Below are 26,952 nucleotides of genomic sequence, written 5' to 3' on the forward strand. Positions count from 1 at the left end.
TTGCATATTCATTTGATTTGAATAGTCTTTGCTAGATCATTTTACTTATCAAAGAATGCGCATGAAATTAATGTATCAATTGAAAGAGCTGTTTTTGAATTTTGTAAGTAACTCGTGCGTTGATGACAAATTTGTTCATTTTCTAGCTACCCAGGCTCCAATGTGTAGTAAAGACAAGAGGCTCCAATGTGTAGTAAAGACACATGTTGACATGATATTGTCAATTATTATTTTGACATAATGGTAAATACTGCTTATTTCTTCCATGTAATTTACAAAATGCAGTGACCCTCCTATGTGTATTGGTCAATAATTGATAATTCAATAATTTAAAGGTTAAAACAATCAGGAATTACAGTTTGCTATAGCACAAAGCAAAGGTCATGATATAAACTTTTATGATGTGGATATAAGTTACTATGAATGTTCTACTTTCCTGCTGTGAATAGCATGAATTACTAACTTTTTTAAGATTTGGATCATGGACACACATTTTCTCAAAATATGGATACTGTTATATTTATCTCATTTCAGTTTATTTAGTACTAGCTGGACCATTTGACTTCCTACAATCTTATGTTAAATGTGTAATTTTAGTGTGCTTCACACCATGTAATTATTCAATATAAGATTAGTCATAAATGTTGAAAACATAGAATAAGCTAGGGCCACTCCACTTAACATTCCCCATCAAGCCAGTGACCATTTTTCAGTATTATAACATTTTTATGGTGATTTACTTGCTTTGAGTTTCACTCATTCGCTTTCTTTTTTCAGCTCAGACTTCTATGTAAACTCCCTATTCTCTAATATATGTACCTACTGTTGTAATACATTAATGTAAATGTATAAGTATTATAAAGAATGTATCAAACCAGACATTGCATTTTATTGTGTCACATAATTTCTGTCTGATTCATAAAAAGGAAATATTACCAAGTGGCCATATTGGGGCTTCAATAGAATTATATTCTGTCCATTTTTATTAACAAAAATAGATTTTTTGATTATTTACAATATTTTTTAAACAGTTTAAAATCAAATAAAACACAAAATCAATCAATACAGTTCCTCATAGTTGTTCATTATTTTCTTCTTGATGTGCGGTATGTAAATTTAGGAAAGTCCATGTTAAGAATTTGGTTTCTTGTTGTATATGGTCACCAGGGGGCATTGAATTGTAGAATAACTAAGTATTACCATATTATGTTGGTACCTAGGCATATGTGGTGAGTTTCAATGTCATTGGTTTCAGTATATGTTCACCAGGGGCATTGAATATTGAAATTGACAGATTGTTGAGCATTTCAAAGCACTTCCCAAGTGGGCATGGTGTCCCTGGACCCCTAGTTTATAAACGTGGTGATGTTGCGCATCCAACCTTTTTGCAACGTTGTGAAAACGTTATTTTGTTACCTGACGTTATTAATATTTATATCATTATTTGATTAACCCTAGTCCACTATCACCCCCCCCCCCCCAGACTTAATTTTTTCGCCCCGAAAAACAAACGGCAACCATCCAGACATTAACTTTATTCAACCAGATTAAATATAAGATACAGCAATATACAAGCAATAAGATAGAGATACGACAGCATTCTTAAGGAATTTAATTTAACATAATAATCGTCAGTAGTATATATTATCATAATTAATAACATCATTCACTTATATTCATTCATTATACATGGCAATTTATTTATTCATTTCACTAATTGTTTATTCATTAATGCATTATTGTATATGTCATTATTTTTTCACTATTTTATTCACACTTCTGCACCATTTCAGCAGACAACGCTGAAAACAAAAGTTGATCACTTATGTACTAACATTGAATGCACAATAAGTTAGATAAGTCATTTAATTAGCAAGAAAGTCACGAAGCATGAATCGGTACCACTCACACACAATAACGAACCCACCTAGATGGCGAATCAGAACCTTCTCGAGCAACGGCGGCTCTCGCGTCGATAAACGGTCTCCATCCAAAAGCAGCAAATCAAATAACAGTACAAATGACACGAGTACACAACATAATACAGTAAGAGACGTACCATAAGGCATACGACATATTAAACATTTGGACGTAGAACAAAACAGGTATATAGTATAATGCGAACGACATCGCCACAGACGAGTACCAACAAACCCGAACGATGACGTACGGTGCAAACGATGACGAAGCTGTTTTTTTTCGAACGAACAACTGACAGCTAATAATATGGAATGACGGCCATAGGTGTCAACGAACAAGCTGGCACAGTCTCACAGCTCGTTTCGGTGTTATTTATTTCGGATGGACTATACTATGATCCTGAATATAATTATCCATCACACCGGCCATAATATACGTGACTTCCAGGGATCGCAAGAACGATGGCACCATATTGAGAATCACTCTCCGGAACGATGTAGCAGCGGTATAACGGGACAAGCGACCGAACGCTCGACAATCTGCACGAACAGCGAATTAGGCGAAGTCCGAACAACGGCATTCATATTCAGGATACGGACGATCGTGCTAAGTTGAGGTCACGGAAAGCGAATCCGGCGACTGCAAGTATATGTGAAGACGGCGACAGCGACGGCGACGGTCCCACGTCGATTTTGCAACAGTACAGTTCACTCCCGACAAGGTCGACTCTGGTCGGAACGAAGTGACACGGAACAACGCAAACAAAAATAAGCAATCAAACCCAAAACACTCCCCACGGGTTTGCAGATGAAGATAGCATAGCAATAATATATAAGAAATTCAGTAAATAGATAAGGTACAATTCACTCCCAATGCTAAACCAATAGATCCCGATAAATGACAATTATACAACGATATACAATATAACATGCGTTATATAGTTCCAAATTAACGTAATATCTTCCATAATTAATAAAGGAATTTGCAATTAGTGACTATAGAACCAAACGGTGTGAGTGGTGTCAGCCGTGTAGTTACAAAGACCGACTAACAGATTAAGAGACAAAATGAATAATTCCTGTACATGGATGTGCGTAGCAGAACGAAAGATTTTATGTGAAACATCACTTTCTTTTCACTGAAAAAAAATTAATGACCATCTCCTCACCCACTACTATTCAATTTATTAAACATATCCGTCTTCGATCATATGGACCTCATGGTCCTCTTGTTATACACAATTCCGCAATGGAGTGATGTTAAACGTATAGGATCGACCCCCTAGAGAAGAGATTAATAGATTGGAGCATTGATTCGTGTATAATTACTGCTGAAGAAGGTTGTAAGTCTATTAGTCGAAGGATTATCGAAAATCAAAGTACCCGAATGATATAAAACCAGTTCGGTGTGCATTGGAATATACTGTTAATAAAGACCGAGAATTGTGTAGATTCTGGTATATATATGAGTCACAAAAGAATCACGAGCTAGTGTATAGAACATAGGCCGTATAGAGTTGATTCCATATAGCATAATGGTGTCGATATACGTTATACGTAGAACATAATTAAGGACTTGGTACGTCAATCCAGATCGACGGAATGATCATCTGCTTGCTATATTGCAAAAGAAGCAAGGGACTGTTAGTGATAATAACGAGTGTACTCCTCGTGCGATTGGTTAACAAGGAACGTGTGCCTACGGATTGAAAAACTGTAGGGAATTCGCAGGTATAAGTTTCAGACGAGAAAGTACGACTGCAGATATCAAGTATCTTATAATGGAGCGCCCGGCGATGTCGCTTAAGGAGAAGGTGATGTTTCGAAGGATACAAATGGACCGACAGTCACCTATAGGAACGCTGAAAGGAACATTTCGCCGACATCTTATTAAAGTTGCTAGGTACCCAACCCGAGAAGAAAGGTAGTAAGATATCGCCATAACTTAATGAGCAGTTAACGCGTAATTGAAATAATTTATAGGCCTATGTTATAACATCCTCCCCCGGCAGGGATTCGAACCTGATGGCATCGAGATTGCGCACGGTACGAAACCCTGCCACACTAGACCGAGTGCGCAGCTACACGGGCAGCTTAGATGGTGTCATAATGAGCCAATCAGATATTACGCTGATTTAGCCCGGGTTTACCTAGCTATAGTTCTTCCGTGAAATTTGCCTCAGCGATTATACATCGAGCAATCTGATTGGTGCCGCAAGTTTTCGTGCGGCAAAGCTGCGCATAAACATGCGCACCCTGTCTACTGTGACAGGGATTCGTGCCGTGGCTGAGTGTGGCGATGCCATCAGGTTCGAATCCCTGCCATCAAAAACCGTTGTTTTGTGAAGGCACTCCGTTCGATGTGATTATATAAGAGTGTCCCCCTACAAGCTTTTTAAAATATACATAAAAATACATGCATTTAGCCCACTTAAAACAGAAGTCCCTGGGGGTTATTGCGTTCCCTTTCCATCCGTTTACGGAACCCAGTTATTTTGTGAAGTTTTGAAGGCGCATCTATGGATTCTCTCTATTTGGTTGATACACATCTTCAAACAAAAGATTGGCCCGACTAAGCGGCCATCGTTGTTCGCCAAAGTACTTTTCGATCAATAATCTCGATCTTCTACATATCTTTTCCACCCCTGAGGGTTCATCAGCCTGAGAAAAATCGGGTCGATCGGACTTAAGATGGCCATCCTGTGACCTTTATTGTGCCCAAAAATGTACAAAGACCTGTTGCTTCCTAATACCGTTGATATTTGTGGTGGGTATTCTATGAACTCTATAGCGGTATTTTCGATCGCCAATCACGCATGTCATTGGCCATTTTGGTATCATCGGTACTCATTGCTAGGTGGAAAATGTTTTTTTTTTAGGAAAATGTCAACAAGTTTTAACTTCGTCTGAAAATTTGAATTCTATTAACACTGACATAGGATACATCTCCGCACGTGGAATTGGAATCACAAGGGCCCGGTTTCATGTGACTGAGTATCAAAGCTATCCCTAGGGGGTAAATCCTCAATCTGGGTGACAACCACCACAGTAACAATGAGAAAGCATGGTTATAACAGACAAATTTCCAAATGTTCCCAGGGATGATTTTGCTTCCACATCTATGAAACCCAGTCCGGGTTCTTTGGTCTTGCCACCAGGGGGAGTAAATCATTGATTAATATGCTAATTGTCCATATGTGTCTCTATTTATATTGACACCTGGATATTTTGTAACAATATAGTCAGGTGTAGTTCATGACATGTTCTATGATTGTGTTGAGTTTTTAGGTCATTGATTTTAGTATATGGTCACCGGGGGGCATTGAATAGTACAATTACGAAGCATTTCCATTAGTAGCTTGATTCCATGATTATATTGGAGATTCAAGGTCATTTGGTCATTGGCATATTTTTTCACGACAGTCAATTGCAATACGTAATGACATGTTCCTAGTAAAACCTAGTATATAACAAGTATCTACTCCTTAATCGGTTTGGGTAAACTGAACCGTTGAATCTTGAACAACTGATTCATAGGTTAAACTTTTTGAGAAACTAATTGCCAGGATTTTTTTACAAGGTGGTACAATGGCTCGCTGTGTCAGCAAGCATAGCGTTTATCAGACAAACTTTTCTCGGAATTAAATTAGTTAAACAAGTATTGTGTTTTGGGACGCTCAAGCTACGACAACCCTGAATCAACGAATGAAACTGGTATTCGTAATTCATAGATAATTTGCACGATTTCAGGAATCTTGATTTCCTCAACTAGCTCGGGGATTTGCCTGAGGTGTTTGGGACTCACCATACACTGAACAACTGCTCCTCAAAAATTCCAACTATTTGATAACAGTTGACAGAACTGTTTTGATCAAAGATGGTTACGGCAAATTCATTAATAAGTACAACCATGAACAGAATTATCCGAAATAAATGATTGATTATATTGACAAATAAAATAAAACAATACACTTTAATTTAGAAAGAGGTATAATACATCCAATTCATTTTTGCTTAAACAGCATAGTCCCACACGGGGTCATCTCTATATTCCCCGGGTTCTATATTCTCCCGGAGGAAATAATACATAAAGCGTTCAATATTCTCCAAATGATAAAAAGGTTAGATCAATTTAGGACTTGGTACATCAATAATAAGGACCACTAATAATATTCTTGCTAGAAAAAAGAATCGAAGAAAACAGATACCTACATACAAATCAAAATTTTCTGCTTGAAACAGGCACACGAACATTTCAATTGATGTTCTCGTGACAGGACGTAAAATCAATTTATTTCAGAAATGTCAACGAAAATTCCCCAGAAAAGTGGCCACAACTTTCATTTAACAGTTAGTAGCTAACAATTTCATCATTAACTGTTCCAGAATGCCTCTCGCCAGCATGTAATAACCTTCTGCGTATCTTGCCACGGGTCTCCAGAATTAGCCCAATATGGTTCTTAAATCCTAGCGAGCTATTGCGATCACCTTTCGTCCGAAGTCCGTCCGCCTGTAAACATAATCAAGTACTCTCGGGGAGTTTTGAAGACGCTTCAATGGATATTATGATATTTCTTGTTCGACGACGACGACGACGACGACGACGACGACGACGACGACGACGACGACGACGACGACGACGACGACGACGACGACGACGACGACGACGACGACGACGACGACGACGACGACGACGACGACGACGACGACGACGACGACGACGACGACGACGACGACGACGACGACGACGACGACGACGACGACGACGACGACGACGACGACGACGACGACGACGACGACGACGACGACGACGACGACGACGACGACGACGACGACGACGACATGTTAAGGTGTTTGGGTCCCCTGGACCGTTAGAGGCTGGGCAACACAGCCAGTTCCACGAGGGTGTAGCAATATGTACACATTAGTATGTAGTTTAAATATCCACAGTAGAAAAAGTTGTATTTAGGTCCGTAAGACCGTTAGAGGCTGGGTGACGCAGCCAGTTCACGAGGGTGTAGCAATGTAACAATTATATCATTCACAGTAGAAATAAAAACGAGTAATTCATATTGAGAATGTGAGGTACACATTGTGTTGTTTCTTTTATATATAGTAAACAGGCGTCGGTGTATGACTGTATTATATTGCAAGTCATTGCAAATAGTACTGATAGCCTAATCAGATAAATGGCGTGTGTATCAGCAACACATTCGAGGCCTTACGGTGGCGGGTAGTGGTGAGAACCGATATGGATGTTTGATTTGTGCAAAGGTGGGACGGGCTTTCCTCGTCTCGTGTGGAGAGTACTTTCCGTCCTGTCAAAACAGGGTCCGTTGGTGTTGCGAGGGTAATCGCACCGATCATCTGTCGGCGTATGTATCAACTACGTCTATATTTCAATCTGTTTGGATTGAGGAGGTTCTTAAAATCATCGATCTGATGTGATCTGAAGCGATTTTTTGTGTGACCGCCGGGCGGTATCGATTCGACCAGGTATTCCTTGGTTGTCGAATATTGATATAGCGTTACGTTGATAAAACGACACATCGGGAGTAAATTGACTGCCCTTAGCATCAGTCCGAGCGGCTGTATATCGAGTCCTGAGAGTGTCTATACATGAGCGGAACGGAAACTGATTTAAACGGTTTTCACCTTATTTTGCATAAATCGTGATTGAAGGATTCGTATGAAGCACATAAAACCGACTATTATTACGGTATTGAGGTTGAGATGGTGGTGTGCCTTACACACATCTCGCGCGGACTAGAATGTCTCTAAGATTTTTGCCGCGTGTAAATAGTATTCTGGGAGGTTCCTTGAATATTATTCTCAGAGTCGCGTTCGATTGGATTATCTTCCAGTGTTTTGTAAGCGACTGACGGATATTATCCGTGTTCGGATGGTATTTGGTGATCAGTGAGATTGAATCAAATGAGCGCTTTTTTGTGCGCGTGTGTAAGAGATCCGTACGATATCGTTGGTCCGCTTTGTAGATTTGAGCGCGGATTTCGCGAGCACTATAGCCTCGGGCCCGGAGGTAAACCTGTAGTTTTTTGCATTGTGAGCGGTATTCGCTTTCGTCCGAGCAGATTTTCTTAAATCTGAGAGCCTGTGCGTATGCAATGATGTTGCTGCAGTGAGGCGGGTGACACGATTCTTTGTGTAGGAGCGAGTGTGCGTCCGTGGGTTTTGTGTACACCCTTGTTGAGAGTTTACCTGAGTTCTCAAAATCTTTCCCTTTGTAGACTTCAACGTCTAGGAAGGGTACCTTCTCCCTTGATTGTGTCAGTTCGTATTGGATGGTACGGTGTGATTGGTTCATATGTTCGAAAAATTCGAGTAGTTTATCTTCACCGTGGGTCCAGATTGAGAATATATCATCTATATATCTCCAATATAACATGTGTATAATATTGTTCGGTGCCGAGCGGAGACATTTAGTCTCGAGATAATGCATGAATATGATCGCTAGACTCGGGCTGACCGTTGAACCCATGGCGCAACCCTCTATTTGAAGGCGGTGTTCGTTTTTCCCGAAAGAGAATTCATTTCTCTTCAGTATTAGATTCAGGAATTGAACGAAGCGTCTTTTGTCTGGACGGCGAACTGCGTATTGTAGCGGGAAGTCATCTAGACTTCTTAGGATGCTACTGATGGCTTCTTCGTGAGGGATGTTGGTGTATAGACTTTTGACATCCATTGTCACCAATATCGCATCTTTGTGGAGGGGAGGGAGGGAATTGATTTTGTTGAGAAAGTCATTGGTATCTTGGATGTATGTTGATACTCGACTCGCGATTGGTCTCAGAAAATAGTCCAGATATTTGGATATCTTTTCCGTGGGGCCATTGTTGCCGCTTAGGATCGGTCTTCCCGGGTTGTTGACCTTGTGAATTTTCGGTAGAAGGTAGAACTCGGGGATTTTGATATCAGATCCCGGTGTTAGATATAGCCACGTAACATGGTCTATTTCTTGGTTGTTTCTCATATCGTCTATGATTCTTTTTATTTCACTTGTGACTAAAGTAGTGTCGGGTGGAGCGATTGACCGGTAGCTGTTGGTGTCATTTAGCTGTCTCAGAGCTTCTTTTTTGTAAGAGTCTTTGCTCATGATAGCTATGGCTCCCCCTTTGTCACAGGGTTTACAATGAGATCTTTATTCCGATTTAGTTCGTTGATCGCTTTCATCTCGTTTCTCGATAAATTGGATTTGAATTTTTGTGTGAGATTGAGTTTTTTGAGCTCTGTACGCGTTAGTTCAATATAACGTTCGAGCCGGCGATCGCCTGATGTAAGCGGATTGAATTGGCTTTTCCCTTTGAAGGGGTGCAGTGAGTTTTTCTCACGGTTAAAAAATATATTTCAACCTAAGGCGGCGGAAGAAAGCTTCGGCGGCCGTGAGAAGTTCGTCCTTCTGTGTCGGTGCATTATTGGGTACGAATTTCAGACCCTTGCTTAATGCATTAATGGTGGTTTTGCTAACCACGTGGTCTGATAGGTTGACCACAAATCTGTTGTGCTGGGAGGCAGTTGTAGCGGAGGGTTTACCTCGGCTGATGCGTGACCCAGTTGAGTGGTATTTCCACTGGTTGTTTTTCCTCCTACCCATGAGGGGAGTAAGACTGGAATATGAGTGCGTGATACTGTGAGCAGAGTTCCGCGTGTGTCGTCTGGTTAGATACACTGCTAGATTAGCCGAGTAGATCGGTATTAAACAGCTGTAGAACAAAGGGTTTAGCTGTTAGTGGCTCTATGAGTGTAATCAATAGGTGGATAATCGACCTAGTCGTGTGATTAACACTGTTCTCTGTATGCGGGCGTGATTTGTATACATATAATGTATAATGCACGATGGCGGCTCGTGTGTATTCGTTCTGATGGAAGAATAAATAAATAGAAATGAAAAATGAATTCCCATTAAATTGTGAACACATGTATATGAGCCTTGTTTTTAGACACGCGGACGGTTAACGTCGGAGTGCGGTTCAAGGGAACGACTGTTCAGATAGAAATCTATTTGCAAACATTTGAATGGGTTTGCGTCGGACTGAGATGGACTAAGTCTGTCTTAGACATAGGGGTAGTCCTGATAAGGACTGTTGAGAGAGTGTGTGTTGTTGTGAGAGAGAGAAAAATGGATTATTCTCTTCTCGGTCGCTTGCCCCGGTAGTTATAGCGGCCGCCGGATTGGTGACGTCCCCTACTCGGGTGACGTTTCTTCGGTGCCGCCGTAGGGTCCTCTTCGTTCACCATTGGTGTCGGTTGAGCCGGAGCTGATTTCTGTGTGACCGCGCTAGCTTCTGCTTCTTTGAGCTGGGCTTCTGAGGCGCCTGGTAACTTTAAGATCTCAGCTGCGATCGCCTCCGCTTTGAGGCGGTTTTGGTCGGCCATCGCTTCGTGGTGGCGGGCCGAAATCTTCATCAGATCCAGACTCGTCTGGTGGAGTCTGCGAATCCAGTCTTTTGTAACGTCTGGATTCCTGTCTGCTTCCATCAGTCTGATGGGTAAGTGGATTTTGAAGTGTTTCGGCACTTCGCCAGCGACCAAACCGATTCTAAGTAACGAGCCGTGATGTTGGTGTTGCAGTACCCTCCGTCTCGAGTCTTCATACATCTTAAGAGCCGAATAGTGTTCGGGTCTTGTTGAGTTGGTCTCGGTAGACGGGTGCGGCGGTTCCGACGGCGGCGTCGCGGTAGCGTTGGTTGAGTCCAGGTCTCTCATCATCTCGTCGATTTCGGTTTCTGTGAACATGTCGTCAAGAGCCATAATACTGATACAGAGCGAGTCAATGTAGTGCAGTTAGTGATCAGTTAGTGAATAGCTAACTATTTATACTCTCTGGGTGCTCCCGCACGGCACCAATCGGAGAGTTTGTTGTTTCACAGGCTAATTATCACTGTTACGCGCTGATTGGCTAGAAAATCATTGAGTCCCTTGACGTCGTGTAGTACACATCCGGTGGTGTGTTGTGTGTATATATTGTGATTTGCTAATTGCGTGATCGTTCTTCTGTGTATTTATCAGGTTTTTCACTCCTTCAGTGTATGAGGGGGTGATTCTGTCTATAAATTGTGTGGACCGTGATGTTCACGGAAAGTTCTGTTACCCACACGGGATCGTTCGAGTTAGCGATCTACTGGTATTCCTCAAGTAAATCCGTGCCGTAGCAGGGACCAGTTAACCGTATGGTTGGGACCAGTTAACCGTATGGTTGGTTGTAAATAGAACCGATATTGCTATTCTGCTACCGATATGGGTGGCTGGACACACCGTCTATGTTGGCCATTTTCACGTTGAAACAACGGCTTCTACCCGGGGGGTAGGAAAAAGAAGACATGTTAAGGTGTTTGGGTCCGCTAGACCGTTAGAGGCTGGGCAACACAGCCAGTTCCACGAGGGTGTAGCAATATGTACACATTAGTATGTAGTTTAAATATCCACAGTAGAAAAAGTTGTATTTAGGTCCGTAAGACCGTTAGAGGCTGGGTGACGCAGCCAGTTCACGAGGGTGTAGCAATGTAACAATTATATCATTCACAGTAGAAATAAAAACGAGTAATTCATATTGAGAATGTGAGGTACACATTGTGTTGTTTCTTTTATATATAGTAAACAGGCGTCGGTGTATGACTGTATTATATTGCAAGTCATTGCAAATAGTACTGATAGCCTAATCAGATAGATGGCGTGTGTATCAGCAACACATTCGAGGCCTTACGGTGGCGGGTAGTGGTGAGAACCGATATGGATGTTAGATTTGTGCAAAGGTGGGACGGGCTTTCCTCGTCTCGTGTGGAGAGTACTTTCCGTCCTGTCAAAACAGGGTCCGTATTTCAATCTGTTTGGATTGAGGAGGTTCTTAAAATCATCGATCTGATGTGATCTGAAGCGATTTTTTGTGTGACCGCCGGGCGGTATCGATTCGACCAGGTATTCCTTGGTTGTCGAATATTGATAAAGCGTTACGTTGATAAAACGACACATCGGGAGTAAATTGACTGCCCTTAGCATCAGTCCGAGCGGCTGTATATCGAGTCCTGAGAGTGTCTATACATGAGCGGAACGGAAACTGATTTAAACGGTTTTCACCTTATTTTGCATAAATCGTGATTGAAGGATTCGTATGAAGCACATAAAACCGACTATTATTACGGTATTGAGGTTGAGATGGTGGTGTGCCTTACACACATCTCGCGCGGACTAGAATGTCTCTAAGATTTTTGCCGCGTGTAAATAGTATTCTGGGAGGTTCCTTGAATATTATTCTCAGAGTCGCGTTCGATTGGATTATCTTCCAGTGTTTTGTAAGCGACTGACGGATATTATCCGTGTTCGGATGGTATTTGGTGATCAGTGAGATTGAATCAAATGAGCGCTTTTTTGTGCGCGTGTGTAAGAGATCCGTACGATATCGTTGGTCCGCTTTGTAGATTTGAGCGCGGATTTCGCGAGCACTATAGCCTCGGGCCCGGAGGTAACCCTGTAGTTGTTAATGCTGTGAGCTATGTTTAAGAAAACATGTAGGGCCTACAGGGCACCAAAAATGATAATAATAATAATAATAATAATGATAATAATAATAATAAATATAGCTGCTGAGCAGCGATGACGGGTTTTCTGCAAAGCCATTCAGAATGATGGAAATTGTAGTAAATTGAAATACCGATACATTGAATAAAATTCATTGACAGATTCGAACCTAATATGCAACCACTGTGTAAAAGTCAAATATGATTCAGCTTTGAAACCGAACATACGCGGACGTACAATCAACAAAATATAGATGATAGATTAGATAAATGTTATAGTGAAATAAAAAGTAAAATAGAAGAGAGATATTTTGAAGGATCGGGTTTGATATTCGATGAAATAATATTTATGACGTTACATGTGTACGATACAAAATATAATAAATTAACTAATCATGAAAATTGATGAAAATAATTTATTATATTATAAAGAACCAGATATTGAAGCATCGAGTTATATCAAATTACCATTTAAAACTAATATACTATACTGTTATAAATATACAACATTTTGATGATAAATGTTTTCTTTGGACAATAATAAGTTGTTTACATCCTGCAACTGATAATATTTGTAGAGTATCAAATTATATATCATTTGAAAATAATTATAAGATAGAAATGTACCCTGTTAGAATTAAAAATATACCAAAAATAGAAAGAGATAATAATTTAGAAATAAATGTATTTGATTCAATTAAATTACCAAATACAAAAGGTGATGATATTAGATATTATACATTAGAACCTCTATACCTATCGAAAGATTATTATTCAATTGATCTTATAGATATATTATATTACGATCAGATTCTGATTTTAATAATAAAATATATCTATGTAGAAAATGTTTACATAAATTTAGAACTGAATATGCATCATTAAATCATTAACAACTATGTGATAATCATGATTATTGTAAATTATTCTACCAACAGAAAAAGATAGAACATTAGAATTTAAAAAATATGATCACAAAAATAAAGTACCATTTGTTATATATGGTGGCTTCGAGTCATTGAATAAAGAACTAAATGATCAAGATAGAAAAGAAATATATTGTAAGATAAAGAGATTAAATTCTGGTGTAATTGATTATTCAGAACCATCAAAAACAAATACTATTAAAAAGATTCAACTATCAGCTGCAGCCTTTGGATTATATGTAAAATCAGACTACCCAGAACTAATTAAAAGTGAATATTATTATTATAGATCTGAAAAATGTAATTATCATTTTTGTGACTTATTAATTGAATATGAAATAAAATTTAATGAATTATTAGATACAAATAAAGAAATTAAAATGACAGAACAAGATACAGAAGAATTTGAGTTTGCAGATAAATGTTTTCATTGTGAAAAACTATTTAATTTTAAAGATAAAATGATCATTTGAATGGAATGTTTTAGGTGCAGCACATGAGAATTGTAACTTGCAAGTTTAAAAAATTAATTTTTTCCAGTAATATTTCATAATTTAACAGGGTATAATGCTCATTTATTCATTAAACAACTATGTCATAAAATAGAAGAAATGAAAAATGAAATAGAAATGTTAAATTCTAATAGATCAAAAGATGTTGACAAAATACCAACATTAATTTAAAATGTCGGCTAAAACATCTGAAAAATATATCAGTTTTCAATTCGGTTGTTGGAGATTTATAGACTCATATAGATTTCTAATTAGTTCATTAGATAATTTATCAAAATCATTCGTTGATGATGAATTGAAAATAAGAAAGCAACACTATCCAAATAATGATGATTTTCAATTCATGAGATATAAAGGTGCTAAACCACATAGTTTTTCTAAAAATCATTATGATTTTTAATATAACTAAATTATCAAAAGAACAATTTTTTTATGAATTAAGATCCGAATATGTTAAAGATGAAGTTTATAATAGAACATTGACTATTTGGAATCATTTTGGAATGAAAAATCATGGTGAATTAGTAGATTTATATTTAAAATCAGATGTGTTATTATTAACTAATTCGAAAGGTTTAGAGATGTAAATCTAAAATATTTTAATATCGATCCTTGCCACTGTTATTCTAGTCCAGGTTTAACTTGGGACTGTGGTTTAAAATTTACAGATATAAAAATGGATTCATTAACAAATGTAGATCAATTATTATTTGAAAAATCTATCAGAGGAGGAGTCTCTGGAGTATTAGGTGATAGATATTTCAATGTAAATGATAATCCTGGATAACAAGAGAAATCCCACAATAAGTTCAGCCAAAACGAGAAACTTGAATAGAAGAGTTATATATATTTGCGCAACGTTTCGGCTAAAGACTATTAGCCATCATCAGGCGTACTGAGTACAGGAGAATATTACAAGATATTTATACAAGACCAAAACAATAGAAGCAGAGTGAGTGATTAAAATATTGAAAGGGGAATAGATTAAAGTAATGACATAACAACTAGAAAACAATGCTAAAGTAAGCAAGGCAAACTAGGGGCAATGTAGATTAAAGTAATTAATAAACAAAGACACAAGCTAAAGTGATTAAAACGGGAGGACAAGCTAAGGGGTAATCAAATAAAAACAAAGAGAAGGAACATGAAAGGCGATAATCAGTGAGTGAGTGGAAACAAGCAAACTATGATAAAGGCAAAACAATGGAGGGAATTAGTATAACGGGGGTACAAGAGAAGCGAGAAATTTGGAGATCAAAATGTTGTGGGGGGAAAAACCGTTATTCAAATTAACACAATTTTCCAAGTTTTCAATAATCAGGGCCGATTCCATAATGTGTCGTTTAATCTTTTCTGAACAGGGGAAAATTATGGAGGCATTTTCAAAATCAAAATTGTGGCTGGTTTCGTATACGTGATTAGCAACACCGCTTTCAGGCTTAAAATTCTTTACATCATTCTTATGTTCACGAATGCGCTTGTGTAAATCGCGTCCGGTTTCGCCGATATATATTTTGTTACAAACTTTACAGGGGATTTTATATACACCAATGTTCAGGGGTTCAATTTTGGGGGAGTTATTGTTATAAGTAAAAATGAGTTGTTTGTTTAAGAGATGGAGGGGAGTTTTAGATTTTTCCAGAAAAGGAACAAAAGGTACAATAATAGGCTGTTTACGCGCGCGGGTCCCTTGAGAGTGACTGAAATGTGAACGAAAGACTGTTACTAAAAAGTGATACTAATCGTTCATAAAATCCGCCGTGCCACGGCGCACGTTTTGGAATGAATTTCCAAATAATCCCTTGTTGGGATGAATATGTCGAAAATTCTACTGCAGAAAAAATGCGGATCAGAATATCATTAGCACAAGTGAACGTAGATGCATTATCAGAAATGAGCTGTCTAGGTACGGACCTACGTGACACAAATCTCTTAAATGCTAATATGAATTGTTCTGTAGTAAGATCTGACACAAGCTCCAAATGAACTGCACGGCTCACCGCGCATGTAAACAAACAAGTGTGTGTTTTCACATAATCTCCACTTTTCGATCTTACGAACAAAGGCCCCAGATAATCCACGCCTGTAAAATGAAAGCATGGTACTTCTGTGATTCGAGATATAGGCAAGGGTGGAGGATCTGGGAGCCTGTAAGGTTTACATGATAATTTGCGACATACAACACATTTTCCAAGTATATTCTTTACAAGTTGTCGAATCTGCGGAATCCAATAGACCTCTCTGAGTTTTGCGATAGTAGAATTAACTCCAGAATGGAAGTTGTAACAATGCTCTCTGTACACTATCAAACGAGTAAGGTAATGATATTTTGGGAGTAATATTGGAGTCATAGCAGAATCGATGATAGGAGCATTTTGCAATCTCCCTCTACATCTTATCAAATTATCGTTACCTATATATAATTGTAATTGATTGACAATGGCCAAGCAAGAACCTTTGTTACCCTGAACCTTTGGAAACTCAGAATCTTGAATGAATTTTATCCACCAATATTCTGCGGAATGCATTTCTTCCGCTGTAATTCTACCGTGAAGCCTCGGGGTAACTCCGGCTCTGCAGTTGTTGATGAATCGAAACACCAGTGAAGACAATCGTAACAAACTAACAATAGAAGAAAAACAATTATAATCAACAAACGGTAACGGTGCATCGAAAACATCGGCATCAGAATCAGTGGACATAACATGGATTTCAGAATCATCAATGGCCATCGAAAGGTACTCCGGCCTAATATTACTAATAAGCCAGTCTGGACCATGGAACCAGAATTGATACAACTCACGTAGTTTAGAACAATCAACACCTCGAGTGAGCAAATCAGCAGGATTTTCATCAGACCTACAATAATACCAGCGTGTACTCTCAACCAAAGATCTTATTTCATACACTCTATTCCTAATGAATTCACTTAATTTCTTTTTAGACTTAAGCCATGATAACACGATCTGGCTGTCTGTGTACATATATACATCGATATTTGGAGCATTTGCCTTTAAAGCGGTACAAATATAATCAGTCAACCTTGACGCTATCAATGCTGCAATTAATTCTAACCTTGGAATAGTAGTTTCTTTGTTAGGAGCTACCCGTGATTTAGAAGAAATCAAGATACATTCATCACCACACTTCAAATATGAAACAGCCCCATACGCAGATTTACTGGCATCAGAAAACGTATGTAATTCTAGCTGTGCATTTTGATCACGACCGGCAAAGTAACATCGAGGTAACGAGATTTCTGGAAGATTGCTTAGGTCACCAGCTATTTCTCTCCACCGAGAACACAAAACGTCTGGCAGGGGATCGTCCCAGTCGTAAGAATCCTTCCAAAGACTCTGAACAAAGACCTTTATTTTAACAGTTACTGGGGTGAAAAACCCTAATGGATCATAGATCTTACTCATGTCTCTCGTTACTGTGCGTTTCGTGATAGGTGTACCGGGTTCTAGAGTATTTATGGATCTAGATTTCAATGATAGACAATCGGATTCTGTATCCCAAGTAACACCTAAAATGTCTACAGTTAATGACTTCTCTAAGACGCCATCACTTCGAGCGTGTTCCCTTAATAGAGAACAGTTCGAAGACCAGGAACGTAAATTGAAATGACCTTCTGCGAGCACATCTCGCGATCGTGAATAATATTCCAAGGCCTGTTCCTCATAATCTACGGAGGAAACTACATTATCCATGTAAATGTTGTGTATCAAATCGTTGGTAACAGAATTCAAATTATTCTGTAAATGGAACAAAACTGTACTGTTTAAAATGAAAGGCGAGCATGTCGCACCAAACAAAACCCGTTTAAAACGGTATACCTCCAAGGGTGAATTTGGATCGGTTGGATCTTTAGGCCAAAAAAATCTAGTCACGTCACGATCCCGAGGGTGTAACCCAATCTGTAGAAAAGCTTTTTCTATATCAGCAGCTAGACCTATTTTACCGAAGCGAAATCTCATGAGTATTTGAATTATTTCATCGAACAACGAAGGGCCACTATTCAAACAGTCATTTAAACTAGGATTATCGCCTACACTAAAACTACAGTCGAATACGATACGCACAGGCGTCGTCACTGACTGTTTGAATACTGGGTGATGAGCTAAGTAGTGTTTAACATTAGAATTATCTAATTCAGATTCGGAAACCTTTTCGATGAAATTCTTTGAAAGCTGATCAACAATGATGTCCGAATACTTTCCCAACATCTCAGGAGATTGCCTTAATCTATCAATAGTTGAATGCGTTCTATTCACTATCACGTCAAAATCTGACGGCAGAACTGGATGATTTTCACGCCATGGCAATTTAGCGTAGTATGTATTGTCATGCTTTTCAATATAATTCGTGCAATAATATGTAACAAATTCTTTATCATTATCAAACGATGAATTTGGCATAATTCCAATGTTCTCCAATGACCAAAAATCACCAACTGATTCCGGCGTTTTTCCTGCGCTTGTTAATACACTCATTACAGCTACAGGACGATCAGCAAAAATACCAACCGGACCACAAACCAAATAGCCTAATTTCGAACTAATTGCTACAGGACCAACAGACGACTTAACAATATGACCGGTCACAAATTCATAATAAAAATCCGACCCGATTAACACCTGAACATTAATCTTGTCAGAATTTACAGTGTCCGCAAACTGCAGCGATTTAAATTCTGGAATATCTCTGAATGCAGTATTCACCGATATAGGCTGAGTAATTTCGGGTACTACCAATGCTTTTACAACTACACAGCTGTCATTGCAACGGACATTCAATGTAACCAAATCCAAATGATGTACACTACGTTTATCAGAACCAAAAACAGACATGCTTACTGTCTCTTTCCTAGTGATTGGAAGCCCTAAATCTTTGGCTAATTGAGACGTAATAAACGTCCGTTGCGCCCCATCGTCAAAAAGCAAATTAGCAATGATTGTTTTATCAGTACCGGAAACTTCCGTCACCGCAGTTTTTAACATAACAGTATCTAATAACTTAGCATTAGTGGTTACAGCTGTGGTTTCAAATTCTATCAAGGATATATTTTGGTTTGATTGGCAGGTTCCACCTTCAACCACTGAATTAGTTTGAGTTGCTGAATTAGATGCGATTAATCTTCTTTGCTTAACTCTACCCGGTTCACTAAAGCTCATGTCAGCCTGATTTCCGGTACCAGGCCCCATGCGGGATACGGCAAAACACAAACTACTGTGGTGTCGCTTTTTGCAAAACTTACATAAAACTTCCGACCGACAATTACTCACTCTATGCTTTCCAAGGCAATTAAAACATAAGCCTGCCTTTTGAACGATGTCCTTTCTCTTCCTAACGTCGGTAACATAAAAACAATCGGATGGCAAATGAGATTTACAACAGTACACACAGTTTCGAGTAACATTCCTGACGGGTTTCGAATTAACAGATTGTTTTGAATTGATATTTAAATGCAACGATTGAATAGGCGCGTTCGTTTCTGGTGACATGCATGATTCCTTTAATTGAATTTGAACAAGTAAAGCTTCTATGAGCTCAGATAAACACCAATCCCTATCAGGTTTATTATACATAATTGCCATAGACATTTTAACATCGTAAGGTAACTTGTCCAACATAGCTGGAACAAGCATCACGCCGTAGGATTCAGTAGAAATACCAATTGAACCGAGATGTCGAATATACGTTTCAGAACTATCATAAAAACGCCTTAATGACGAAACTTCAGTTGTTGGCGGATTCAATTCAGTTAAAGCCTGCAAATATGCTTTTGACAAACGGTGCGTCTGACCAAAACGATTTTGTAATAATTCAACGGCACTATCATAGTTTTCTGAAGTCATAGGAAGACCATCAATACAACTTCTAGCGTCACCACTAATTTGACCGAGCAAATAACTATATTTCTCAATGTTAGAAAACGCTGAATTATTATGCACTGTTGATTCAAACAACCCCCAAAAGGTAGACCATTCAAGCAGATTCCCAGTAAACGTGGGCAATTTAAGCGTCGGAAGTGTGGATTTCCGAAATCCTTCAGTTCTAACTTTAGTAGCGGTTAACGTCGTATTCTTCAAATATTGTTCATAAAACAACTTACGATCAGTGGCATTCGAAATGCCCTCTTCTGCTTCATTCGAAACTTGCATGTAGACGCTGTCATCTTTCATCATCACCAACATTTCTTCATTTATGTCAGTCAGAAGCGTGATCTTGCTCTCGAGTCGCTGCACCAATCGTTCGAGTTTCGCAATGTCCGGCGCCTGAGTTGTTCTTGAATTGACCACCGAATCTGCGTCATTCAAAATCATCGTGACTTGTCCCCGCTGGGCTGTCCCCTTCCGCACAAGGCCTTTGTAGCCTTCGCTTTGTCGTCCGTCTTCCGCCATCACGTACTGCCAGGCTCGAAGGCTCGAGGGACCAAAAACTCTGAACTCTGTAGAAAACTCTGCGACAGTCGGGCCCTTAAACGGGCGCACCAAAGACCAACAACACACACACGTATATCGCAGATACAAAAATGACATAGAATTTATTCCCAATACTGTATTTATATAAGGTACAAATAATGTGAGTAATAAACCGTGAACTAACTCGACCATAAACCGTAACAACAGGATATACAGATAAGCTTGCTTACAATATTCAACAATTGCAGATGATTCAGATACTGAATACTTTTTCGTTGTAGATTTAGAAAAACCCTGAACATATTAAATTTAAATCTAGAAATCTAGCATACGGTCCCGAACATGTTTCTCATGAAGAACTATCAAATTATCAAAAAAGAATTAAACCTGAAAATCATATTCATACAGAAAAGTTAATGGTGGCTCAGGAAGATAAATATAATTATGTAGTTTTATTTGCAACAAGGAATGATATTTAAAAAAGTACATAGATATATTTCATTCAGTCAATCTAAATGGTTAGAAAAATATATAGATTTTAACACCAAACAGAGAACTAAAGCTAAAATATGATTTTGAGAAAGATTTCTTCAAGTTAATGAATAATGCATTCTATGGAAAGAATTGTGAGGATATTAGAAATAGAAATGATATTGAGTAAATGAGCAATGTTAAAAGGATAAGGCATTTGCGATCGTATCCTAAAGATCATAGGCAACATAATATTTGATGAAAGTTTAGCTGCAGTTAAAAAGAGAAGAAAATCAATGAAGTTCAATAAACCTATTTATGTTGGAGCATGAGTTTTAGAAATATCAAAATTACTGATGTATGAATTTTATTATAATGTTTTGCAACAACTTTTTGGAGAAAAACATGTAGAAATCTTATATTTTGATACCGACAGTTACATATTAAAGATGAAATCTAATAATCTAATAAATGATTTGAAAATATTAAAACATCATTTTGATTTCAGTAGCTATCCTAAAAATCATGAATTATTTAGTAATGATAATAAAAAAGGTAAATTGATGAAAATCTGTATAATAATTGTAGGTAGAACAACCACAAACTATGATGAGTACAAATAGTATAATAAATAGTAATAGTTATAAATATATATGAAATATGTGTTCTAAATGTGAATTAAGTAAATCATTAACATAATTTTATAAAGGTTAGATTAGCAAAGATGGCAAGCAATGCTATTGTAAAAATTGCAAAAAGTACACAATAAACAATATCGAAAAGATGATATAAAGTATTTTAAAGATTATCAAAAACAATATCAAGAAGATAATAGAGAATATATTAAAGTGCATGAAAGGTATAAAACAGATTTTAATTTCAGAATAAAAAGATATTTAAGTTCTAATATAACAAATTCATTCAGTTAAGATAAACACTCAGTTACACTATCTAATGTACTAGGGTGTTCAGATGAATTCCTAACAAAATGGATTATATATCAGTTCGATGATAAAATGAATGAAAAAAACTATGGAGATTATTTTCATATCGACCATGTGTTACCGGTATCGAAATTTAATTTGAGTGATGAATATAATAAGAAATTGATATGGAATTGGGAGAACCTGAGACCACTCGAAAAGAAAGAAAATATGATTAAGTCTAACAAACTGAATTTACAATTATATATAGATCAGTTAGATAAAGCAACGAAATTTGTTGAGCATCGGAATAGTGACCCACAGAATGAACCGTATACTGAGACTTAATTACTCGAGTAGAATAACAGCAAAGCCCGATCTACTTAAAATTGTCTGTATATTCAAACATCTGTTGCATATTTGCGCGCATTGAGTTTTATAGAATTAATCAATTTGATTAATGTTCGAACATATGTTGCCATAGAATAATTGTGAATAGCTGGCAGTTCTGTATAAGCACACATACACGCGCGCATATATTTCTCTATTTTATACAATTCGGAGTTTCACATTGTGAGGTAAATGTAAGTACCGTTTTGTAGTTATTAAGAAATCGGGAAAGGGGTTACTTACTAGAAACCTTTAAATAATTCATATTTGTCAACTACAACTTCTGTTTAACGTTAGATAAATTTCTCTTTTAGGTAACAAGAAAGTTAAGTGGGATCAGAAATGGATGTTTTACGTCTAAAGAGACTGTAGTTGTTTTGTTACACTGTATAGATTTTCAATGTATGATATTTGCCGGAATTGCAGTTGCGCATACATTCGTCGTTCGGTCGTTGTTAATAGTAACAGCAACAGCTATTTTATTATAGTTTATTGATTTCAACATTCGAGCATAACTTACCGGGCTTCGCATGAACGGCTTGGAATGTTCGATCGATACAGTTTGCAGAATAAATACACGTGTTTATTATATCAACTGGTGTCTTTCGTTATATTAATTTTCAGTTTGAGGATTTAATATCAATGAAATGCCTTATCTGCACAATTTTACATTGCTCCGCATAGATAAACAAAAGTAGTCAGCTATTAGATTCCTAATTTAATAGAAAGTATCAAAAATTACATACTTTCAACTAGCTATTATTTTTTAATATATTTTTATTCGAATCTAATATTTCTATTGTTAACTAGAATACTTTAAACCTCAAATAGATTCGAATAACAAAACAATAACTTCAGATGGATATTTAAATCTAATACCACTTACTTATACTAGAATACTTTAACTAAAATATTATAACATATATTTTTTTTTCTTATAATAAATATCTAAGAAATCAAAGGATAATGTTACTATAGAAAAGACATTAAATGAATTGGGCATTACTATAATAAAGATACAGTTGTAACTAATTGTACTCAAGTTAATAATGATATTGTTTACGAGTACTGTTATCATGTAAGCACCAACTTGAGTTATTAATTGCTAGTAATTCTTAAGTAAAATTATAACATATGAAGAACTACATGCTATGAAACCAGATAAAGTAATCAAATATTTTTAAATATATGAAGAAGCAAGGTAAGCTTGAATAAATGATTCTATTAGTGATGGAATAGTAAAATGTAACTCTATGAAAAGTTATGTAATCGAGTAATACCTAGTGATTTAAAAAATGATTACTTAGTTATGACAGAATTACAAAAATGGGTCGGGTACGCATCATTCCAATTAGGTGGAAATATGACATTAATTTCTACCGGAAATATAACATTTTCTAACATTAAACCTATAGAATATAAAGATAATAATAAATCAGATAATAATGAAACAGAACAAAAATTAACTAAAATTTATGATGATGAGTGATGATGCTATTAAGAAAAAGCCTAGATCAGAAAAACAAATTGCAAGGGCAAAAGGATTAGGTAAAAGATCTGCAGAATTAAAAGGATTAAGAAAAAGAAAATAAATGATATAAATGAATCACAGAAATTATCTGATATTAATTAAGATAATGATCTATTTAAGTCTTCTAATACTGGAAGAAATAATTATATTACAATCGGATTAATCACAGTGTTTATATTCTCTGGGGTAATATATAAATATAAATTCAAATTTAATAATGATGATAATGATGATAAACCTATTATGCCAGAAAATAAATCAAATGATAAAATTATTGAAATAAATCTAAATTATTGATTATGGATTAAAATATGATGAAAAAAGAACAATATTTAAGAGATTTATATTATAATCCTGAAAGTGAAGTATCATATTCTAGTGTGAAAGAATTTTGGGATAAAATTTAATCTGATGAAGAAAAATAAAATATAGTGAATTTAAATAATGGTTACAAGTGTAACCGGCTGGTTGTTGTATCGGCAGGCTGGCTGGGGAACTATCATTTACACCAGCGGTACAGGATTCCATCCATCAGGAACAACAAGGCATTTAAACCTTATATGTACAATCTTTATTGCATCCCGGAATGAGAATGATTATCATAACTTTACATAGTCTTTGTATACAGAATCATGAGTATGATGTGAGAACTAGGTGTCAGACAAGTTGTAGACATCAGGACTCACAAACTAACACGTAGTGACATGTAGTGAGACGTAAATCAATTAATGAGGAGCACTGACTAGAGCTAATCACTTTGAATACATATTGAGTAGTCTGACATGTTAATTACGATAAAGTACATATTGATACTATATTCATAAGTTATATTACATTATTGATACTATTATTATCATTATTAAGCATTTCACATAGTAAGAGATATGAAATATTATGAACCATTCGTTATGAAATTGTAGATATATATGACTATATAGAATATGCAACTTATATCAGGGTGACACAAGAACAGCCTACATATTAAATACATAGAAAAATGGAAAAAAACTTTTTAACATGAAAAGTTATGGTATCTTATATTGACCAACAGTGGCAGATTTAATTGATATGAAGAACTTAGAAGAATATAACAAAGGATATTTTTGGATATTAAATGTTATAGATATATTCAATGTATGGAGTGTACCAATCAAAAATAAAACAGGTATAGAAGTTACTGATGCGTTCAAATCAATATTTAAAGAAGCTATTCCAGGTAAGATACAATTTGATGAAGGTAAAGAGTTTCAAAATAAACATTTACAAAAATTATTTTCTGATAACGATAATAAAAATAATTAATAAAGATAATTGAAAACGGTAAAAAGTATATATGACTACATATAGATGTCTATTGATCCTGAAAACTCAAAAAATGTAAATTAGAATTTGTAAGAATTACGAACTTTTGAATGAGATGAGCAATAATTCAAGTTGAATTATCGGGAAGACGATATCAATGTTAATAACTTCACCAGCGCGCATTGTTACATTAACTTTATGATTGAGTTATATAATGAAAAAATTAATTATCAGCTGAGTTCATCGATATTTTCACTTTGTTTCTATGTTTATACAATCCAGAGATATGAACGAAATAAAAAAGAATTGAACGGGGAAAGAATAGGGACGAACAATTCAACAATGTGGACCCGGCCGGTACCCAAAAAATGACACCTGGAAACTGTAAAAAGGCATATTATTGACATATTTGATCATATGGGCACCGGAGTAATCACCCCTAAGATAACTTAAGACATTTGAAATGATTGAAGAATAGAATAACTGTTCTAATCCCTTCGTTAGTTTGGGTTTTTCCCTTGGTAAAAATCCCCAATTCTTCAAAGTAGGTAAAAATCCCCCTTCTTCTGAATGTAGTGGAAGTATATACAATCTTAAGGTCAATTAATTCATATTATTGATACATATGTCTAATGTATTCATATATTATACTGTGGAACACCATAAGGATATCATGAGCATACAAACTATAGTATAAACTATTTGAATTGAAACATACTACAAATTAACAGTTCATTAATACTAAAACTAGTACCGTTGTTATTAGTACGCAGTTATTTATCGCAGTTAATGAAAGGGTTCGTCGCACATTTCAAAACTATTTCAAATTGAAAGTTCATTATTGCTTATAATTCATGGCATCGCACAGCTCAAATATACCAAAAGTTAACAAGAGTTCACAGTTCAAAAATATTCCAGTTCGTATAAAATAAAAGTTCATTATTCTCATCAATTCTTACAATTTATTTTATTCTAAGAGTTTACTTAACAATTTATCCCAACGAAAGATTTCATTGCGCAGTTCAAACACATTTCAGTCTCATTGCAAATGAAAATTTCAAATCATTGAAAATTTCAAATATAAATATTGTTGTAAAACGTTTAATCTAATTCTAATAATATTGTTTGATCGAAAAGTGAACTTTTACCAACATTCATGGTAAGGTATGGACGATTAAACATTGTGCATTTAACGGTGAACCGAAAAAATCGCCAAGGAAAAATGGCCAGAACAAAATGGCCAAGGTATTTGCCTAGGAAAAAATGGCCAAGGAAAAAATGGCCACGGAAAAAAACCAAGAAAGATTAAATAGAAAACTAACCATCATTTCATTGACTAAAAAGATATCAAATCCATTGATGTTTTGACATGACACTTTTTGAGATTATTAGACCTATTCCTGGATTAGTTTAGGTAAATTTATGATGAGCATATCTCATTTCGATGTTATCAGACACTACACCAGTTTGCTATGTAAATTACCACACAATTTTGCATTAAACATGGCCAGTATGTACCATCAAAGACCATATCCCCAGATGAATGGAATACAAAGGAAACAAATGGCAATTAAGCGCACTCATTAGACTGATAGCCTGACCTAGGCCTGACCAGGGAAGTGTGATGAGATCCTGGCCTGACTAACAAGTATACCGAGCAATTTAGATAAGCGGCTATTGAGAGGTGGAAACTCTTGATTTCTTAAAACGCAGATTACCATCACTTAACATTAACTTCGGCATTCCTACGGATTGTATCATCGACCTTATCTCTATTTGTACGACGGACTCCTTTTTTGAATTCAACAATTGTTTTTACGAGCAGACATTCGGTATCGCTATGGGAAATCCTCTAAGTCCTATTCTAGCTAATTTATTCCTAGAACATGTTGAATCTGAAATATTGCCTCTTTACACTGATATTCACCCTAAAATCTGGCTCAGATATGTTGACGATGTTCTGGCTTTGGTTCCCTTTGACTTCAATGTTGATAACTTTCTTATATATTTAAACTCCC

General features: G+C 36.6%; 1 protein-coding gene across 1 annotated transcript in view; it reads left to right on the forward strand.

Annotated features, from left to right (window-relative positions):
• The first annotated feature begins 3,464 nt into the window (after nt 1-3,464).
• The window catches only part of LOC141906249 (uncharacterized), a 37,625-nt gene continuing 14,137 nt past the window's right edge, over nt 3,465-26,952 (forward strand). Inside the window, exon 1 of the mRNA XM_074795495.1 lies at nt 3,465-3,843. Coding sequence (XP_074651596.1) covers nt 3,701-3,843 — 143 coding nt within the window. The 5' untranslated portion in view covers nt 3,465-3,700. The remainder of the gene's footprint in view (nt 3,844-26,952) is intronic.

Source organism: Tubulanus polymorphus, chromosome 5, assembly GCF_964204645.1.
Source record: "Tubulanus polymorphus chromosome 5, tnTubPoly1.2, whole genome shotgun sequence".
Classification (NCBI taxonomy): domain Eukaryota; kingdom Metazoa; phylum Nemertea; class Palaeonemertea; order Tubulaniformes; family Tubulanidae; genus Tubulanus; species Tubulanus polymorphus.